This window comes from Micromys minutus (assembly GCF_963924665.1).
Source record: "Micromys minutus genome assembly, chromosome: 1".
Taxonomy (NCBI): Eukaryota; Metazoa; Chordata; class Mammalia; order Rodentia; family Muridae; genus Micromys; species Micromys minutus.
The window spans coordinates 121222644-121241436 of NC_137969.1; the positions used below are offsets into that span (position 1 = coordinate 121222644).

At 43.7% G+C, this 18793-nt stretch overlaps 1 protein-coding gene across 3 annotated transcripts in view; it reads left to right on the forward strand.

Annotated features, from left to right (window-relative positions):
• The window catches only part of LOC308427852 (Krueppel-like factor 3), a 219130-nt gene that overhangs the window by 20807 nt on the left and 179530 nt on the right, over positions 1 to 18793 (forward strand). For 2 of the 3 annotated variants that reach the window (XM_080926107.1, XM_080926106.1), the window contains exon 5: positions 2890 to 3050. In XM_080926107.1, the coding sequence (XP_080782233.1) occupies positions 2890 to 3050 (161 nt within the window). Of the gene's footprint in view, positions 1 to 2889; positions 3051 to 5261; positions 5642 to 18793 lie in introns of those variants that run through there. The other variant, XM_080926109.1, reaches the window with a different exon arrangement.

Below are 18793 nucleotides of genomic sequence, written 5' to 3' on the forward strand. Positions count from 1 at the left end.
TGGGTTGCAAGCATGACTCAGGGTTGCAAGCATGACTCAACATGCCCAACTCCAGGTGTTTCAAGTGAGTTTTTTATTCATAGCAGATAGTGAACTGACAAGCGGACAAGTTAGTCCGAGCACCCCGATACACCCACAGTCCCACCCTTGCCCAGGGGACCTGTTTTGAGGTCCTTCATCTCTCTGGGCATGCTCCCTGTGTAGTTGACTGGTAGGTAGCAGAGGGCTAGTCCGAACTCCTTAAAAGAAAATACCGTTTCCAGCTAGGTTTGGTAGGATAAGCCTGTGATCCCAGCATGTGGGAGGCAGAGGCAGGAGAATCAGGCATTTAAACCAGCCTGACACCCCTCTATTCCTATTTCAAGAAATATTTTTTAGTAATCTCACTGCTAGAGGCTTTTACATGCTTAGTGAGTAATGTGTTCATTTAATGCTGACCTAAGATGCATTTTTCTTCAAAAAAACAAAAAACCCTGTAGATCAGCCACAGTGGAACATGCACTCTATGTAATTCTTTTGCAGATGGGTATTAAGTAATGTCTTGGAGTGGGCCCAGTAGCAGCCCACATAGAACACATTAGCCAGGAAAGAATTGCTTGAAGCCAAGTACCTAGAACATTGCAGTGAGCCTGGCCCTCAGTAACACCAGCCTTGAAACCCTGTTGCCTAGGCGTGGGCTTCACAGCTTGGAAACCCATTTGCTTGATCCAGAATTACAGCCTTAGAATCATTTTAAAATGCATTCAAAGGTATAGCAAAATATAAAATAAACAATTTTTTAAAAAATGCCATTCCACGTGTATTTTACCTGTGTGAGGCTGTGTTTAGAACAGAAAAATGGGAGAACAAAGAAGCAGGAGAAGGCATGAGTCTGTGGACTTAGGAAGGGCTGATTTAACTCAGAGCAGGAATCTACTATATAGTAGCTAGTCTATGCCTGCATGATCCCAGAGGGTCTCTGTAGAAATGAAAGCCCGGCGAAATTGCCGAGACTCTTAGTCTCTCTCTGACTTTAACCTACACTGTCTCATGGCCACTTCTCTAATGGCTTGATAGTTTTAGATCAGCATTGAAACATCCAAAAAACCCCACACGAATGGGAAAGGCTGCTTCTGAGCACGGAGTACTGCTGGCTTTCCGTTAGTGATTTGGCTTCTGGCACAAACACTGCCCTGTGGTTCTCTGAGTAGTCATGAGCAGGAGCTGTTCCCACACCGTTCACATCCAAGGCAGCCTTTTCAGTCGGTAGCATTAACACTCCCGCCTCACGGGAAACCGAGGCACAGAGACTAACAGAGAATGGGAAATACGTTCTGAAATGATTTAGATTCCCAACCTACAGAAAATCCAGTTGGACAAGGTTTCTAAAGCCACTTGGCGTGGACTGTCTGCCTGTTTCCCAGGCACATAGGACACGGAATCTTCCCTATCACTTTCCAAAGTAAAAGGATGGGTTCCTTTTTACTGAAGGATTATAGTGATTTATCCAATCTAAACAAGGAAAATCAAGATAAACCTTATTCTCCATTGTGGTGGTTTTTTTTTTTTTGTTTTTTTTTTTTGTTTTGTTTTTTGTTTTCAAATTTAAAATAAAAAATACATGCATGTGTGATGGAAGTCCCCGTCCCTGGCCAGTCCCTGCCGCTTTGTGTTCACCTTTCTGTCTGAATCCTGACTTAGTTATCTGTCTGTGCTCCACTCCCAGGGCAAGGTTTAAATTACCGACAGAAAGACAGACCACATAAAACGAACCCACCTTTCATTCTTTAACTATTTAACTGGTCACCTCAAGCTTTAAAAAAAAAAAATGTGCATGCAATTTTTAAAAATTATGGCAGGCACTTCTTAGTTCCTATACGTAATTTCATTTACATGAATCTCCGAAACATTTTTAATCTGCTCCCACACAGAAAACGTCCGTGCGTCCTTTAGAATATTTCAGGACCCAGAAATTCAGGTTGAAGAGAAGTGCCTTTGCTCGCAGTCAGAGGTCAGCTGCGTACGCTTGAGTCGAGTGATTACCCACGAGAAAGGGAATGGGCAAATTAGAACTCTTCACCGACTCGGTAGATAGCCGGAAAGGGTTTTTTCCCATCCGCCCTTGCTTTCACAGGTGTGGCTTAAGAACACTTGGACAAATGTGAGGGGGGTATCAGGTGTCCCCATCCTCCCCTTGGAGCCAGTGTCACTGTCACCGCCCTCTCCCTCGTCACTGATGAGTGCTGGAATCCTCCCTCATGCGAGATCCACGCTGGCGTTCAAAGATGTGCTGTAGACAGCAATGGCGGACCTTTGAGAGCCAACGGAAACTAAATGCCAGTCGGCGATACTTTTTTTGAGACATTGAAAGGGTAGCATATAGATCTGTAGGGCAGTGTGTTTGCCTAAGAAGTAGGGATTTGACTGTTTACATGTTTCCTTCGGGGAAAAGTGAAAATCGGAGAGCTAGCCCATGGGAAACCCGATGCAGTGCTGAGAAATACCGGACATGCGCAGAGAGCCTCTCCCTGCACGCAGCGCCTCCCTCAGCATAGCACCTAACCTTCTTGCTGTCATTACTTATCTCCATGTCTGTCTCCCCCTAGAGTGTGAGCTCCTCGAGGGCAGGAACCCTGTTTTTATTCATCTTTGTGTCCCGGTGCCAAGCACAGTGCCTGGCTCATGGTAGGTGCTCGCTACATGTTTGTTGAATGAATATAAAAGCAGCGCTTCTTGGGTTGAACAGCTAATTTTTTTTTTTTAAATACTGGTCTCATTCTTTTTATTTCGTTGGGGTTTGTTTTGTTTGTTTGTTTTTGGCCGATGTTGTAAATGCTTTTTATTTTTTGTAGACCAAGGAAATGGAAGCACCTTCACTTAATGTTTTGCATTTAATCTTGACCTCGCTAGGAACCATCCTTCGGTCATTGTGCAGCCCGGGAAGAGACCTCTACCCGTGGAATCCCCAGATACCCAAAGGAAGCGCAGGATACACAGATGTGACTATGACGGATGCAATAAGGTCTACACTAAGAGCTCGCACCTGAAAGCACACCGAAGAACTCATACAGGTAGGAGACGCACCAGCGCCCTAACAATGGGAACCCGGCGGTGAAGTCCGCGCATCCGGCCTTCCAAACATCCTAAGACCTGAAGCTTTTTACTTTATTTTCGTAGTATCATCATGGGGAGGCAGGGTATGGCACACACGCCGTCGTGTGAAAGCAAAGGCCAGAGGACAGTTTTGTGAAGCCAGTTCTCTCTGACCTTCACATGGCTGGCAGGGATAGAAAGTCTGAAATCCGAAACACGTCTGCTCCTAAGCGTTTTGGGTGAGGGAGGATGTCTGGATAAGTCTCTGATGTTGAACGTGGCCGTGCTGATGTGTGTGAGTCCCACCTTTGTAATGGTCTACCGTGGATGGTCATTTAGAACCAAAGTGGTCCCTCGATCAGTTTCCTCCTTCCCACCTAAAGTCTGTCCTAAGGAGCTGGGGAAGATGAGAAAGAACTCAGTCAGGGCTGGGGCCCTCCCAGGAGTCTCTGCCGTGTGTGGAGGTGAGGATAGCCTTCGCTGTTGTTCCTCTGGAATACCATTCACCTTTTATGAGCCAGGGTCTCCTCTGCCATGCAGGCTTGATAGAAGGGTAACTTGGAGAATCACACAGATGTTCCCAGTGGCTGCCGGGACCTGTGCTTCAGTTATGTGCTGAGCTGCCCTTGGCTCAGGCCCTTTGGTGGGCACTACAACTTAACAGTGATTGGCTGTGTGGCCTTTGTCTAGAGCTCACAGTGTGGGTGGTTTTTCTGAGTTGGGTGGGTCATTCTTATCAGGGAATAGTCTCAGAGAGGAATCTGGGATTTAGTACAGAAAAATAGCAGGCGTTTTTGGTGAATCCTGGGAAGGAGGAAGAGGCAGAGGAAGCAGGGGTTCCTGAACAGCACTGACAGGTCAGCCATAAACCAATCTACCAGACATGGATGGGATCCGAGGAATGGAGATCATTCCTATCATCGGCTTAAAACAAATGGCATCGAGTCTTTGGATTCAGATATAGGCGTGTATGGGCTGAGGAGCAAGATACAATATAGAAATCCCAATACTAATAATGCCAAGGGTATAGAGACAGAGGTCACTCACTAAATGAACTAATTTGTTACCTGTGATGGGCCAGGTGTCTCTTCCTGAGACACTCTGGGCTAGAACTGTTTAAGATTCACATGGATATTGGGATATGTTATTCAGAGGCATAATGGGGCATCTTGAGGTTGAGTCCAGGCACAAATGTCTTCTTCGTACACACCGCCGGAAGGTAACTTTAGTTACACAACAGTTTTCTAACGGAACATCTGTTCTGAGAGGCTCACGGAGTTTCAGATTTTTAGAGCTGTGGTTCTCAACCTTCCTGATGCTGCAACTTTTTCATATGGCTCCTCATGCTGTGCTGACCCCAGCCATAAGTTATTCTTGTTGCTACTTCATAACTGTGATGTTGCTACTGTTAGGAATTATAACACAGATATCTCTGTTTTCTGATGGCCTTAGGCCACCCCTGTGAAAGGATCATTTGGCAACCCCCACGGCGGGGGAGGTTACAGCCCATACGTTGAGAACGTCTGTTTTGGAGTGTTCTGAATTCTGTATTAGGGGTGGCCAACTTCAGTTACTGACTTTAATAGACCAAGGTCAGCACTAAGCACGGTTTAGCTGTGAAGGTCTTCACACTGGCTCTCACTAGCATTCTCCTACAAGGGTCTGTTCCTCACATGCAAGTGATGGTTAGCCTACAGGAAGGGGTGTGTGGAGGTCTGGTTTCTGTTCTGTGGAGGCGAAGGGAACTTCTGTTTCCAGAACATCGGGGCTTGAAGCACTGTCCTTGACGTCACTGTCAGGGACTAAATAAGGAAATGGGCTGTTGGACTCTTTAACAGGTATCACAGGGTTAGAAAGCAATAGCAAGGCATGAGCAGCCCACAAACCTTCCATGAAATCATAGGAAGGCTCAAGGCTTGCAGACCTTCACGTGCAGAACCACGTGCTTGCTCCATGCTTGTCCCTCAGAATGGCTCTTCCTGCTTTCTTAAAGCTCTCTTTCTTGTTGATTTCCTGTGGAGAGTATGTTTGTCTCATGCAGCGCTGTGTTTAGAGTTGTGTATGACAGTATCTCAAAAGTTACATTGTATCTTCCAGGGGCATTAATTAGTTCAAAAATCATAGCTTCTCTTTTTATTCCCAACAATGAAGACGATTAAACTCCTCCTCGCCTTTTTTTTTCCCCTCAGGGGAAAAGCCATACAAATGCACGTGGGAAGGCTGCACGTGGAAGTTCGCTCGGTCTGATGAACTGACGAGACATTTCCGAAAACACACTGGAATCAAACCTTTCCAGTGTCCGGACTGTGACCGAAGCTTCTCTCGCTCTGACCACCTTGCTCTACACAGGAAACGCCACATGCTAGTCTGAAAGCCTGTCTCCAGCTCAGTGTGATTCCCTGCTCTTCCTGGCACCTCTCTCTCTCCCTCTCTCTCTCTCTCTCTCTCTCCCCTCCTCCTCCTCCTCCTCCTCCTCCTCCTCCTCCTGCCCGTTATCTAACTCATTTTATATGTACATTTTAATTTCGATTCAGCTGGTCTGGATCTCTGAATTTATATCATTCAAGACTTCCATATGGTCAGTAGTTGATACTCTAACCCTCCCTCTCCTTACCACGGGTCAGACCTAAAGAATGTGAACATTTTTTTTTTCCGGGGATGCTAAGCAAACCCTCCTCACAGATACATTTAATGTAATGAGAACAAGGGAACATGTAAACTAACGACCAATTTGTCGGTGTCTCCATGTATTCCTCAAAAGAATGTCAAAGTAAATGTGTTAGTAAATACAGTATCCGGCCTGCTAGTCTTTGCTGGAGACCTTCGTACTTCTGCCTCATTTTGTGTTTGACGACAGAAAGAATGCGGTCCCTTTTACCATCAAGCAAGACTCACGAGATGTCAAGCTGGTCCTACCCTCTTGCCATTGCCCTTCCCATCATTAGCTTGTTGGCCTGGCAACAACTCAGCCAAATCAAGTCCTTTGTCCGCCGTGTTACCTAAAGCTCACGTGGAGGGCTTTGGCATCCCTGGGAGCCATGTGCTCCTATCCCGTGAGGAAGAAGCAGAAGATGGGAATTCGGGAGGACGTCAACGATTCCTGGCTAGGACCGGCTGGGCCGTCAACGCCTAGGCCGTTCACATTAGCTGTGCAGTGCATTTGTTAAATGTCCATCCCCGGGCATGACTCGGCTGAGCACGTTGTTGCTGCAAAGCTGGATACCGAGAGGGTCATCCACACCTCCACCTCCGTTCCTGCAGGATCCTTCGTTGTCAATCACGAAGCATTGAGAGTAAGCAGTCTACAGAAATATTGCCCAGAAATGGAAAAAGAAAAACTTACGAGATAGAGTATAAAATGGTCACCCCCTCCACCTCCACCAACTACCCCCAAGCTACTAAAAGTGTTTTTGCAAACAGGAAAACAGTGAGTGGTACTCATATTCCCGTATCTAATTAGTCACATGGCTTTCATATGGAGCTTTTCCGTGTGAGCTGTAAGGTGCCAAACCAGCTGTCATTTGTGTCTATGACACACAGTATAAAAGAGCATCCACGAAGCTTGAGCAAAGTCACTCAGTTATGGCCTGAGTGACACTATTTGTAAATATACCTAGTGTGAAGCACATAGATCTTTATTTTGGTGACTTTTTTTTTTTTAAAAATAGAGAAAACCATAATTCAGGGATTTATATATATAGCTTGAAGATTCCCACAAGTTTCTGCCAGAGCTAGCAATTTCCTGTTGGCTACCAGGTACCCTGTTAGGACAAACTAAAAGCAATGACTCGTGCTGATCTTGCAGAAAAATAGCACCATTATTTGGGGGGAAGTTTGTTTTGGTTTTTTGTTTGTTTGTTTTCAAAAGCAGGCTTTTGAACACTGCAGTCTAAATGCCAACAAAAATCGTTCACATGCAGAAATACCACTGGTTACAAATCTGAGGGAAAACAAAAAGGGCACAATGGTCAGATATGGCTGCCTATGACCTCTCTTCATCCCCTCACAAAGGATGGAGGAGAAGAGAGGGAATCCTGAACATTCATCCCAGTCACAATCCAGGATCCAACACTACCCGAACTGGGAGGAACACCCTACCTGATTGTTCTTGACCGTCGGTGAATGAGAGGTCTTGTTTTGAGGGCACTATGTTCACAGTTGCAGGGACTGTACTCAGGAGACCCTGCCCAACCCTGTGAGCCAGCTGAGGGGGGAAGTGGGTGAAAACTGCAAAGAAATGTTACCTTGGCTCTTGGGTTCCTTTTTCTCTCCTTTTATAGCACTGCAAAAAAGAAAAGAAAAGAAAAAATCCTGTTGAGGCTATTAAAGCATGCTAATGAGGCTCTCTCCTTTCTCTTGGTTTGCAATGGTGACAGGAGTTGGGGAGTGGAAAGCAGGGTCTCCCTTGTCAGTGTTCTGCGGCATTCATGCCAACACCCATCGTGTGTTGAAATGGTTCTTCTGCAGAGCACTGGAGAGTCCAGTTTGGTTTTTGTTCCAGTTCGTGTACTCCAACCCAGTGAAAGGAGGGGAGGGTGCAAGGAAGGGCAGTTAGCTTTGCTTCTGCTTCAAACCAGAGTAGTTAATAGCTCCATGATGTATTTACATCCTGTTCAAAAGTCTTTTATTACATTACTCTTCAGCTTGCTTAGATCACATTAACAGAAAGATCCATTTTAACTCTGAAGGAAAGGTAACCCAGAGAAGCCGTTCTCTATTTCCATGCTAGTCTGATATACTTTTAGATAATTGGCCCTTATCAAATTTCCTTTATAAATAAATATATATATGTATGATTGTATGTATGTATTTGTATTTTACTATGATAGGTGAGAAATTTAGTCTCTTAGTGGTTTTTTTGTTTGTTTGTTTGTTTGGTTGGTTGGTTGGTTGGGGTGTTGTTTTGTTTGTTTTTATCTGTTTTTGTGGAAAATGCAAGATAACATACCCTGGATCTTTGATCTTTGATGGCATGCTATGTTACTAGTGGTGGTTCATTTGCAGTAAATTGATAAGAACAGGCTGTAAACATGAAGTCAGCACTGTGTAAATCATTACAGAGTTCATCTAAGTACTGCTCAAGTATCATCTTGGGGAAGTTTCAACAATAATCAGACTCTTGTGTTTTTTCCAAGTTTCACGGTGGGAGGTACATCATTAAATGGCACTTTGCACTCGAAAGTCACTTGGTTTGGAGAGTGTGTGCAGCATAGCTTTGTTCAGCTAAGATACTAAATATGCAGACGTTGCAAGAGCCTTGGAACAGAATGACGGGAGTGATGTATGTACACGTGTATTGTATTAAACACCCGCCTGCACTGTCAGTACTGCACTAATGTGGGATCTGAGAGACCATTTGCTGAGACTGCAGTCTGCACACCTTAGATTGTTAGACAATCTCAGAGATCAAAGGTTTTAAAGTCACTTGGTTGGAAACTAAAATTGTCTTGAAGGAGTTGCTAACATACACAAAGTCACTTGAGTTTTCTTTATTCTCTTCTTGGTCAGAGTTAACAGTTTCTAAATGATTGCAGATTCACTTAAGTAATACATTTACAAAGCCATTTTACATGCATTAAAAGAGGGCTACAATGTGTTTTACAAATACTAGCACTTTTTTTTCCTGGTATGTACCTAGTGTTAGAGGGTCAGAATAATCTTTCTGCTTGGCATCTCTTAAACCCTACCTGCAAGCATAGCAGGCTTATTGCATTTACAGACTTTAATACTTGTATAAACTATGCAGAAATTTTTAATAAAGTGTAATATATTTTATAAGCTAATAAGACTGAATGGGTAAAGGTTTTTAGCATGCATTAGTATACTTGCAAATACTGAAACATTTTGGTAATCTTTCTTACTAAAGATGTGAATGTTTAATGTACCTTCTCTGTTTCTACCCTGTAGTCCAATGGGAATTCAGTAATGACATTTTGTCATGTCAAACTGTGAACATAAATTTGTACTGTACAGTCCTCATATATTATATACAGTATGCAATATATGTATTATATACTTGTTAATAAAACCATCTGAATATTACACATGATCGTGTGATGACTTTAGGTAGTATTCATCAGGAACAAAGACAAGAGGTGTAAATTCTAAAAGTAAGTCACTGATAAAAAGTATTCTTCATGGTTAGAAAAGGAAGTCGCTGACCCTGTAACATCCAGGGAGAACAAGACTGAGTTTAAGCCATAGAACTGCAGATATTCATCTGTAAATACATCCAGTGCATTTTAGAAGAGCTGTGTTTCTCCACTCTATCTACAGTGCTTCCTTGCTGTGGGTAATGGTCCTGAGGAAACTTCCCAGAAGAGCCTCTCTCTATAATTCTGCTCCCTTAATCACAGCTTCTTCTTCGGCTCATTGTGCCTGTAAAGCAGAGTTTTCACTCCAGTGATACTGGCCTCTTACTAATCACAGCTAATTCTGGTTAATTCTTAACCAGAGACCACTGGTTTCTTAAAACATCGCACAGAGGGCCCTGGTAGAGTCTTTAAGGGATTCTCAGACTTCCCTCTGGAACTCCCACGAGCCAGGCTTCCCATCATATGCATTGCTCTTAACATTCTCTTCCAAGCTTCCACACAACATTCCTCTCATCCCTAAGCACTCAGTGGCTTTTCCAACCCCAAGTACAAGTGCCACTGTAGTCTTCCCAAAAACCCCTTGTCAGGTCTGTCACAGTAACACCCCACTCCTGACACCAATTTCTGTCTTACAGTTTCTAGTGTTTTGATACAACACCTTGACCATAAGTAGTTTGGAAGGAGGGTTTGTTTTGCTTATGCTCCCATATTCTAGTCCATCACTGACGTCAGGGCAGGAATTCAAGCAGGTAAGGACCAGTGCAAAGGACAGAAATGCCATACAGACCTGCTCCCTGTGGCTTGTTTAGCTTCCTTTTTTCACGCCATCTAGCACCACAATGAGTTAGCCCCTCCGCAACACCTCACCCCTCCAGCAATTATCAATGCCCTACAAATCTGCCTGCCTACAAGTAACATGGTGGGAATGCATTTTCTCAGTTGAGGTGCCCTCTAAATGACTCTAGGCTGTGTCAAGTTGACAAAAAAAAAAAAAAAACAAAAACTAGCCAGCACACTATCGTATGCTCGCCAGACAGTTCTTGTGCTAGAAAGCAGTTCTTTAATATAACAGTGTTGGAGATGGGCCCTAATGGGAAACACTTGGGTCATGGAGTCAGATTCCCTCATAAATGCCTTTCTTGTATGTCTGAGTTAGTTTCTGCAGGGCTGGATTAGTTATCTTGAGAGGTCACAACCAGAAGCAATCCGCCGGGTTTTTTTTTTTTTTGTATTTGCACACAGGTTCATTTTTCTTCCTCTTCCAACTTGGAACCATGTTAAGAAACTGCACAAGACCCTCACTTTATCTTGGACTTCCCATCCTCCAGAACTGTGAGCCTAAAGTTTGCTTTTGTAAACTCTGAACCCAGACCCAGGGATTGTTACAGCAACAGAAAATGAAACTAATACCTTCTAAAAAATAAATTTATTTATTTGGAGGAAGGAAAGGGGGAAAGGGATAATATTATATTATAATCTCAAAAAAAAAAAGTTGTTACAAAATATTTTGTCTGTCTTTCTCTCTCTCTCTCTCTCTCTCTCTCTCTCTCTCTCTCTCTCTCGTGTGTGTGTGTGTGTGTGTGTGTGTGTGTGTGTGTGTGTGTGTATACATGACCATGCTCACACGTGGAGGTACAAGAACAACTTGCAGAAGTTGGTTTTCTTCTTCTACCACGTGAGTTCCTGAGATCAAGCTCAGGGCAATTGGATTTGGTGTTAAGTCCTTTACCCAGTGAGCCATCTCACCTGTCCTAAGGTTTTATCTACAATTAAGTAGGATTCATACCTTAGCAGGTTAGGAACAGACAGTAAGAGCTTCATAGAAGTATGAAAATCTGAATAAACATGACTTTTCAAGCCTTCAATGGCCATGCCATAAAACCAATGGTTTCTGACTAGGATTTAGAGCTCTTTAAAGCTTTTTTGAATTGTATTTTTTATTGTGGGTATGTACACACACTTATGCAATAGAGAACTTGTGGAGATCAAAGAACAACTTACGGGAATTGGATCACCTTTCACCATGTGGGTCCAGAGGACAGGACTCAGGCTGTCTGGCTTGTCAGCACTTAACAACCATGCCAGCCCTAGATTTCCTCCTGTTCAAGACAAAATATAATAACCCTCATCTTCTCCCATTGTCTTCACAGCAAATGAGTTGGTTACTTATGTGTCATTGTAGGGATCAAAGTACTTGACCAAGGGGAAGACAGGTTTCTTTTAGATCACGGTTGTCAAGAATTTCAGTTCTTCATGATGGGGAAGGAATGACAGTTCATGTAGGTGAAAGCTTTTGCAGAAGCTCATCACATGGTGGATGGCAGAAGGAAGCAGTGTAAGCCAGAATAGGAAGCCAAGTATAACCTCTGAAAGCCCATACCTGGTAACTGAATCCTTCCAGATAGCCTAGGCTTCCTGAAGATTCCACTGCCTCCCAAAACAATGCTACCAAATAAAAAACACGGGTTGAAAACATGAACCTGTGGGGGACACTTGAGATTCAAACTATTCATCCTCAAAGGCTCATGACCATCTATAATACATGAGGCATTTAATCCAACTTCTAAGATGTCTTGGAATTCTAACAGTTTCAACAGTCAGAAAAGCCCAAAAAAATATCTTTTAAAACTCTGGGGAAATTTTTAATTGGGAATCATAAGAGTACTTCTATCCAAAGAAGAATGTTGTTAAAAGGAAAACCTGGGTGCCTTAAACCCTTGAAAAGTTTATGTGAACAGGCTGTGATTTGAGGTTCAGGCACCAAGCTACAGGTGGTTGGTTAGGTTCCACTCAAATGGCACAAAGAAGAAACTTACACCATTTCTTAGAAGCAAGGCAAAGAGAATGCTTGACTAGCTAAAATGGGAAGTCCATAGTTAGAGGTTAGTTGAAGGATTCTGATTGGTGAGTATCTGGTTAGAGGGTAATTGGTAGCTGATATCTGGTTAAGATTAAGTTTCATTCTCCTAGACTATAACTGTCAACCAAGCTGAGTTTCATTTTGCTCTACCCAATGTACTGGAATTTTCTCAGCCTAATGGCCTCTGTCAGTTATTTTTAAGAATTGACTAAAAAGGAACTAAATAGACACATTGTTTATGTATATGTTGACTAATTAAAAAGCAGAGCGATCGACGTGTCTGTACAAATCTAAGCAATAAATTGTTCTTCAAGGGCGCATCCATTTACTTGTGTTTATGTGTATGGGTGTTTTGCCCAGGTATCTGATCCCCTGGGGCTGGACTTACAGACAGTTATGAGCTGTCATACAAGTGCTAGAAATTGAACTCCCGTCCTCTGCAAGAGCAGCCAGTATTCTTAACCATTGAGTCATATCTCCAGCTCCGTGACTCCCTCCATTTTAAGATGAATAAACGAACCCAGGTGTAGGCGACAGTTCCAGCCAAAAATTACATGCTGGAAATAAGAGGTAGTGTGCAATGTATAACCTTTCGTGAATGGAGTCTCATTGAGTCTGGACACAAAGGCTTTGAGTACCTATGTTTTTCCACACTCCTTAAGGTATTCCTAATCATCATGAGTAAGGACAGAAGACAGGGGCTGGAAGATAGCAAGTAAAACTGAATAACCCACAGAATTGCAGTCTATAAAAAGCAGGGCATTGTAGGGTGTGTCTATAATCCTAATGTTCCTTGGGCAAGATGGGAGGAAGGAAGAGCAGTTCCCAGAAGCCCACCAGCCCATCTAGTCCAGCATAGCAGCAGCAAAAGAGAAACTTTCTCTAAGTGGAAGGTGGGATGGACACCTGTTCTGTGGTATGTGTGCATGTTCTTAAAAAAATAAAATAAAATGAAGCAAAATCCCAAACATTCAAGTTTTACCAATGAAGACTCAGACACATTGCTGAAAGTCAGCTATTCAGAAAATCAGAGAAAGCACCCAGCTGACCTTTCTACTCCACCAACTTCCAGAAGGAAAAAGGCCCTTCTCTACGATATCTTCAATGTCCTTCCTTTCAAAGACCCTCCTGTCAGTTTACTTAAGTTCAATCCCTGTCAGTTTTGTTGCTTGTTCCACCTCTTGACCTAGGGTTGACTTCATTTAGCTGAACATCCCCACAAGGTTTTTTTTTTTTTTTCTTTTCAGTAAATATCACAACCTTGGGGTTCAGAGTGTGATCAAACATCCTGCAACACGTGCACACATCTACTGCCAGATTATGTCCCGCATACTGTACATATTCACTGTATCCAATGTTTCTTCTCTGAGCGCTCAGAACCTCCATCAGCACAGTGTCTTGCATGCCAAGAACTCTGATATGGAGTGCTTGAGAGTTTGCTTGCAAACCATGTTAGTCCGCTCCTGAGAAGACCCACGCCCTGCTTCAAAGGTCAATAGCTGTCCTTAAATAGCAAGTTTAGGGAGAGCGCACTGTGGGGTCACTATTCTCCCAACTGTCACTCAAAGCAGCTTCTCTCACATCAGCACTGGGACTGGCATTAAAAATTACTTATTACCTTTTATGTTATGTGTGTGAGTATTTTGCTTGCACATTTGTTTGTGCATGTCTGATACTGAGGCAGTTAGAAAAGGGACTTGCCCTTCCTGGCCTGCTCAGCATGCTTTCTTATAGACCTGAGGTCCAACAGCCCACAGTAGTCACCACTCACAAGTTGCTTGTATTCTAAAAGAAAAGCAGGACAAATGTGCTTGCCCTAATATAGGAACTTTTATGTAAATAGAAGCAAACATGGCACAGTCTTTCATGCAAAGCGGGGGCGGGCTTTTGGAACCAGTGTCAGGATTTCTGTTAGGTGTCCTTTTGGAGTGCTGCCCCTCTGGCCTGGATAAAAATGCCCGAGGGTCATCCAAAGTTCAATACGTCCCCCCAACTTGGCCAATGCAGGCTGTCTGGAGTGTATCTTCAGCTGTGCTCCACTTCAGCTGCTGGAGTGTCCTCAGAGTGACTGTAGGGCTGCCTTGCAATGAGGGCAGTTCAGCTGGCTGCTTGCCTAACAGTCGTGTAGTCAACGCAGCTGGGAAAGGGTCTGACAGCTGTTAGGGAATCACATCATTCCAGTCCCCAGTGTGTTCGCCCGCTTAAAGGAGAAAATAACCATGGGAAGATGTGATTGTACTAAAAAGCTTATCGCTAACGTTAATGGTGACTTAGTGTTTAATGGCTTTCCCAGCTCATTTTATTCTGTTAATGTTAGCCTCTCAGCAAACAGAAAGAAGGGCATCACAGCAAAGGAGACCTACAGACCAACGTGCTTGATAAACACAGGAGTGAAAAGTCTCAAGAAAACAGCATGTTAAACTCAACAGCTCATTAAAAAGAGAATTTGCCATGACCAAGTTGGCTGAATCTCAAGAGTGTGCAGGGATGGTTCAATGAATGTGTCTTGTATTTCATTTTGTTGCTGTGACAAAGACCATAGCCAAAGCCAACTTGGAAAGTGTCTTGGTTACTTTTCTATTTCTCCGATAAAACACTATGACCAAGACAACTTATAGAAAGGACTGTTTATTTAGGCTTATGGTTTCAGAGGAATAGGAATCCATCACCATTACCATCACAGCTGCAAGGCATGAACACAGGCAGGTGACGAGACAGGGTCTCAGCAGCAGAGAGATCTCAGAGTGTTCATGTCTTAAACCACAGGCAGGAACCAAAGAGCAATCCAGCTGTGATGAGATACTTTTAAGCCTCAAATCCCACCCACCCCCAGTGACATATTTTCTCTAGCAAGCCCACACACCTCCAGTCTCCCTAAACAGTGTCAGCAACTGGAGACCAACTGTTCAAATGGCCAGGACTATGAAAGACACCTCATTCCAATGTCCATGGTCATAATCATTTTGTCCAACCTTAAAAGTTCTAAACTCTTTCATAATCACAAAACTGTTTAAAAGTCCCAATGGCTGGGACCACCTGAAGAAAGATACCAAAGTCCTGGTGGCCTGTGGAGGCCAGAAGAAAGATGCTGTGGAGAGAGGTGGAACCAGAGAGACTCCACAGTAATGAGAAGCAGGCGGATATGAGGAGGCCATGGGCAGGTCCTGGTCTCAGTTGCTGCCAAGGGTTCTTGAAGTGGAAACTTACACGTTCTTGGGAAAGTCAGTTGTGTTGGATGGTGTTTTCTGGGGCAAGCGTGAAGGAGTGTTTTCTTGAAGCCGGCACAGGTGAAAAGACGTCTTGCTAAGGCAGACATCTGAAGGGATGTTTCACTGAAGCTCACACAGGTGAAAGGCTAAGGCAGACTCGTGAAAGAACACTTCGCTGAAGCAGACACAGGAGAAATACTTTCCTAGAGCAAACACATGAAGGGACACACAGGGACGGAAGTAGAGCTTGGTTTGCATAGCTGAGTGCTTGTTGGTCTCATGTCTTCAATAACCTTCGCTTCTCTGAGAGAGATACAGCCCAGAACCTTTCCTGGTGTTCCTGGTGGTCTGACTTCTTCCCTCCTGCTGATGTGCTGAGGCTGAGGCCGGGCTGTCTCTGCCAGGTAGTGCCACCATTACTGATTTGCGTTTGCTACCCTGAATCTACCACACAGGATTGCTGCTGTATCTATGAAGTGTTGTCTGAGTGGATCGAGCTGCTGCTGCTGACCTGTGAACTAAACTGATGATTTCCTGCAGATGGGAGTTGCTCCAAAGAACCATTTCTAAAGAGGTCTACTTCCCTGTGCCCTTTCTTTCCCACTACCTCTGATGGGTGATGGGCAAAAAGCAGGGGGTTGGGGTGGGGTTTAAGAGTTTAAGAACCACCATTAAAAATAGATTTTGAAAAAAATTAAAGTTACAGGTCCTGCTGCAGCTGGTGTCTGTGTAAAAGTTTGTGACCTGAGTTACCACCAAGACCATGTCCATGGCTTGGACTCCACCTGAGCCCATGAAGATACTTGTGTCTGTGCTGTTGCCAGAGCCATACTTGTGTCTCTATGGCAACCAGGGTGTATGTTATGTCTCAAGCCCATGTTACCATCAAAGACCCTGCAGATGTCCTTGGTCTGTACTGCCACCTGGGATGAGATACTGTGCTGAGCTATTTCTGCCCTTCACAAGCCACCACACTTGGGAGAGTGGGCCCTGCATGCAAAGTTGGTCCTCATGGTGAAGAAGCAGGTGAGCTGGCCCTGAGGACATGGGGACAGAAGAGCTAACCCTGCCCCTTGCAGGCTGTTGCATTGGGTGAGTTAAACAGGGTAATGGCGGAGAGCTCGTCCTGGTGGTACAAAGGAGAGCTGTCAGGCTGACCAACTTAGCCACCTCCCAGACCCAGATCCAGTACTTTTATTTGGTTCAAACTAATATCTATTGCATATATGAACTGCTTGAGTGAGGATCCAGTATAAAAGAAGTAGCAGAAGCCGGAGGCCTTGAAACAGACCAATGACTCGTTGCCATAACATTTGTAAGTAAAGATGTGTGGGCCAAAGGGTGTGCTGTGTGGCACTGTCATTGCAGCTTCCACGACAAAATGTTTTTATTTATGCTTGTTTTAATTCTACCTTATTCTATTTTATTTCTGGGTGGGGAGGACTCAAGGGTTGGGGTCAGACATGAAGGGATGGGGAGATGAGTAGAAATTGGGATGCATGATGTGAAATTCACAAAGAATCAAAAAAGTTTTTTTTTTTTAATTTAAGCCAGTCTCTTCTGAGACTCAAGACAATCTCTTAAAGTGTCCAGCTATTAATATTGTTCCCCTCTGAAACCTCTTAAACTGGACCTTCACAGTGTATTCGGCTCTCTCAGCACTACTGTCTTCTGAGCTTCCTTCCACAAGGACGTACCTTTATGTTTCACTTATAGCCTTCAACCACTTCCTAGTCTAAAAATTGCAAAGTCTTCCACATTCCCCCACAAACCACATCATCAGGTTCTTCAAAGAAGCATTCCTACTCACAGGAACAACTTCTGTCTGAGAAAAGGCACCATGACTAAGGCAACTCATATTAGGAAGGGTTTATTTGGATTCACTGTTCGGGAGGAGAGTAAGAGTCCATCATCATCACAGCTGGGAGATGTGACGGAAGACATGGAAACTGGAGCGCCAAGCTAAGTGTTCATATCTAAAACCACAATTAGGTTTAAGATGCTCCAAAGTCATTAGGGAAAAGACCAAGAGTCACTGAGCCTGGGCTTAAGCATCTGAGATGTCTAAGCTTACCACCACAGTGACATACTTCCTCCAACAAGGTCATTTCTGCTGCAACAAGACCATAGCTCCTAATAATGGCATTCCCTATGGGCCAAGCATTCAAGTGTGTGAATCTATGGGGGACATACCTACTCAAACCACCACATTCCATTCCCTGGTTCCAATAGGCTTGCAGCCAGGACATAACGCGGAAATGCCTTTAGTCCAACTTCAAAAGTCCCCCATGGTCTATAACAGTCTCAACCCTGTTAATGTCTCTTCTGAGACTCATGGTAACCTCTTAAGTGTAATCTATAACATAAAAATAGAAAAGAGGATCATGTACTCCCAACATACAATGGCACATTACCATTTTGTCAGGGAGAAAAGGAAACAGGAAGGAGAGGAAGCATAGTGAGGAAATACTGTACCAAAAAGACCAAAACTAGTTGAGCAAAGGCTAGACTCTGCATCACCAATGGTTTTCATATCTCTAATTTCTTTATTCTTTGTTGACTGCAATGCACTTTTTTCTCCTGGGCTGGTTCCAATCACTGTTAGCAGCTTTCTTCAGTAGGTATCCCATGACTCTGACGTCTCCAACATCTTGGGCTCTCCAAGGCAATTCAAGCTTCACCTTTACAGTTCCACATAGTGGCATCTCTAGACCTCCATGCAGGGACACCCCTGACATACACTTGGCCTCAATGGCTTTCCTTACTTGCTGAGGGAGATTCCATAACCTATTTCTTCTATTCTTGACTCAAAAAGCTAGAATCATGTGGCCAAAGATGCCAAGTTCTGTTGCTTACTGGGGCTGGACCATGATGGTCCCTTGTTCAATTACCTCTTCATCAGCTTTCTATTTTTTGATGGTTTTCTTCACTGCAAAAGTTTGTCTGTCTTGGAATTCACTCTGTAGACCAGGCTGGCCTTGAACTTAGAGATTCACTAGCTTCTGCTTTCTGTGTGCTAGGATTAAAGGCATATACTACCACAATTGGACCTAAGCTGTTCTTTAATACCTTTTCACAAGGTGGAAGCTTAGTTGGATGTGGTCTTACCCTGAGATCACCGCTCCCTTTATTTCATTTAACATCAGACTTTTCTTTAATCTGTTTATCCCCTTGAACAGGGGATCTATTTCTATTCCATTTCCTGGTACCCATTTTCTCCTTAAATTGTATATTTTGTATTTCCCCTTGTTCAGCTTGCTCCTTTTCATTATAGATCTTCATAAGAGTGAACACTGATAACCACAAGACAGAGTCAATGCTAGGATGTTTTGAGATTTCTTTTGCCAAAAAACTAATCTAAAACTCTTCAATTTAGCCACAGGCAGACTTTACAGGGCAAAAAGCAGCCACATTATTAGTCAAAAATATCACAAGAACACTTTCTAGGCCATATACTGACATTTCTCTCCTCTGAAACCTCTTGAGATGGAACCCCATGATTCAAATCACCCTCAGCACTACTGTCTTCCATGTTTCTATTAGTATGGTCCATTAGG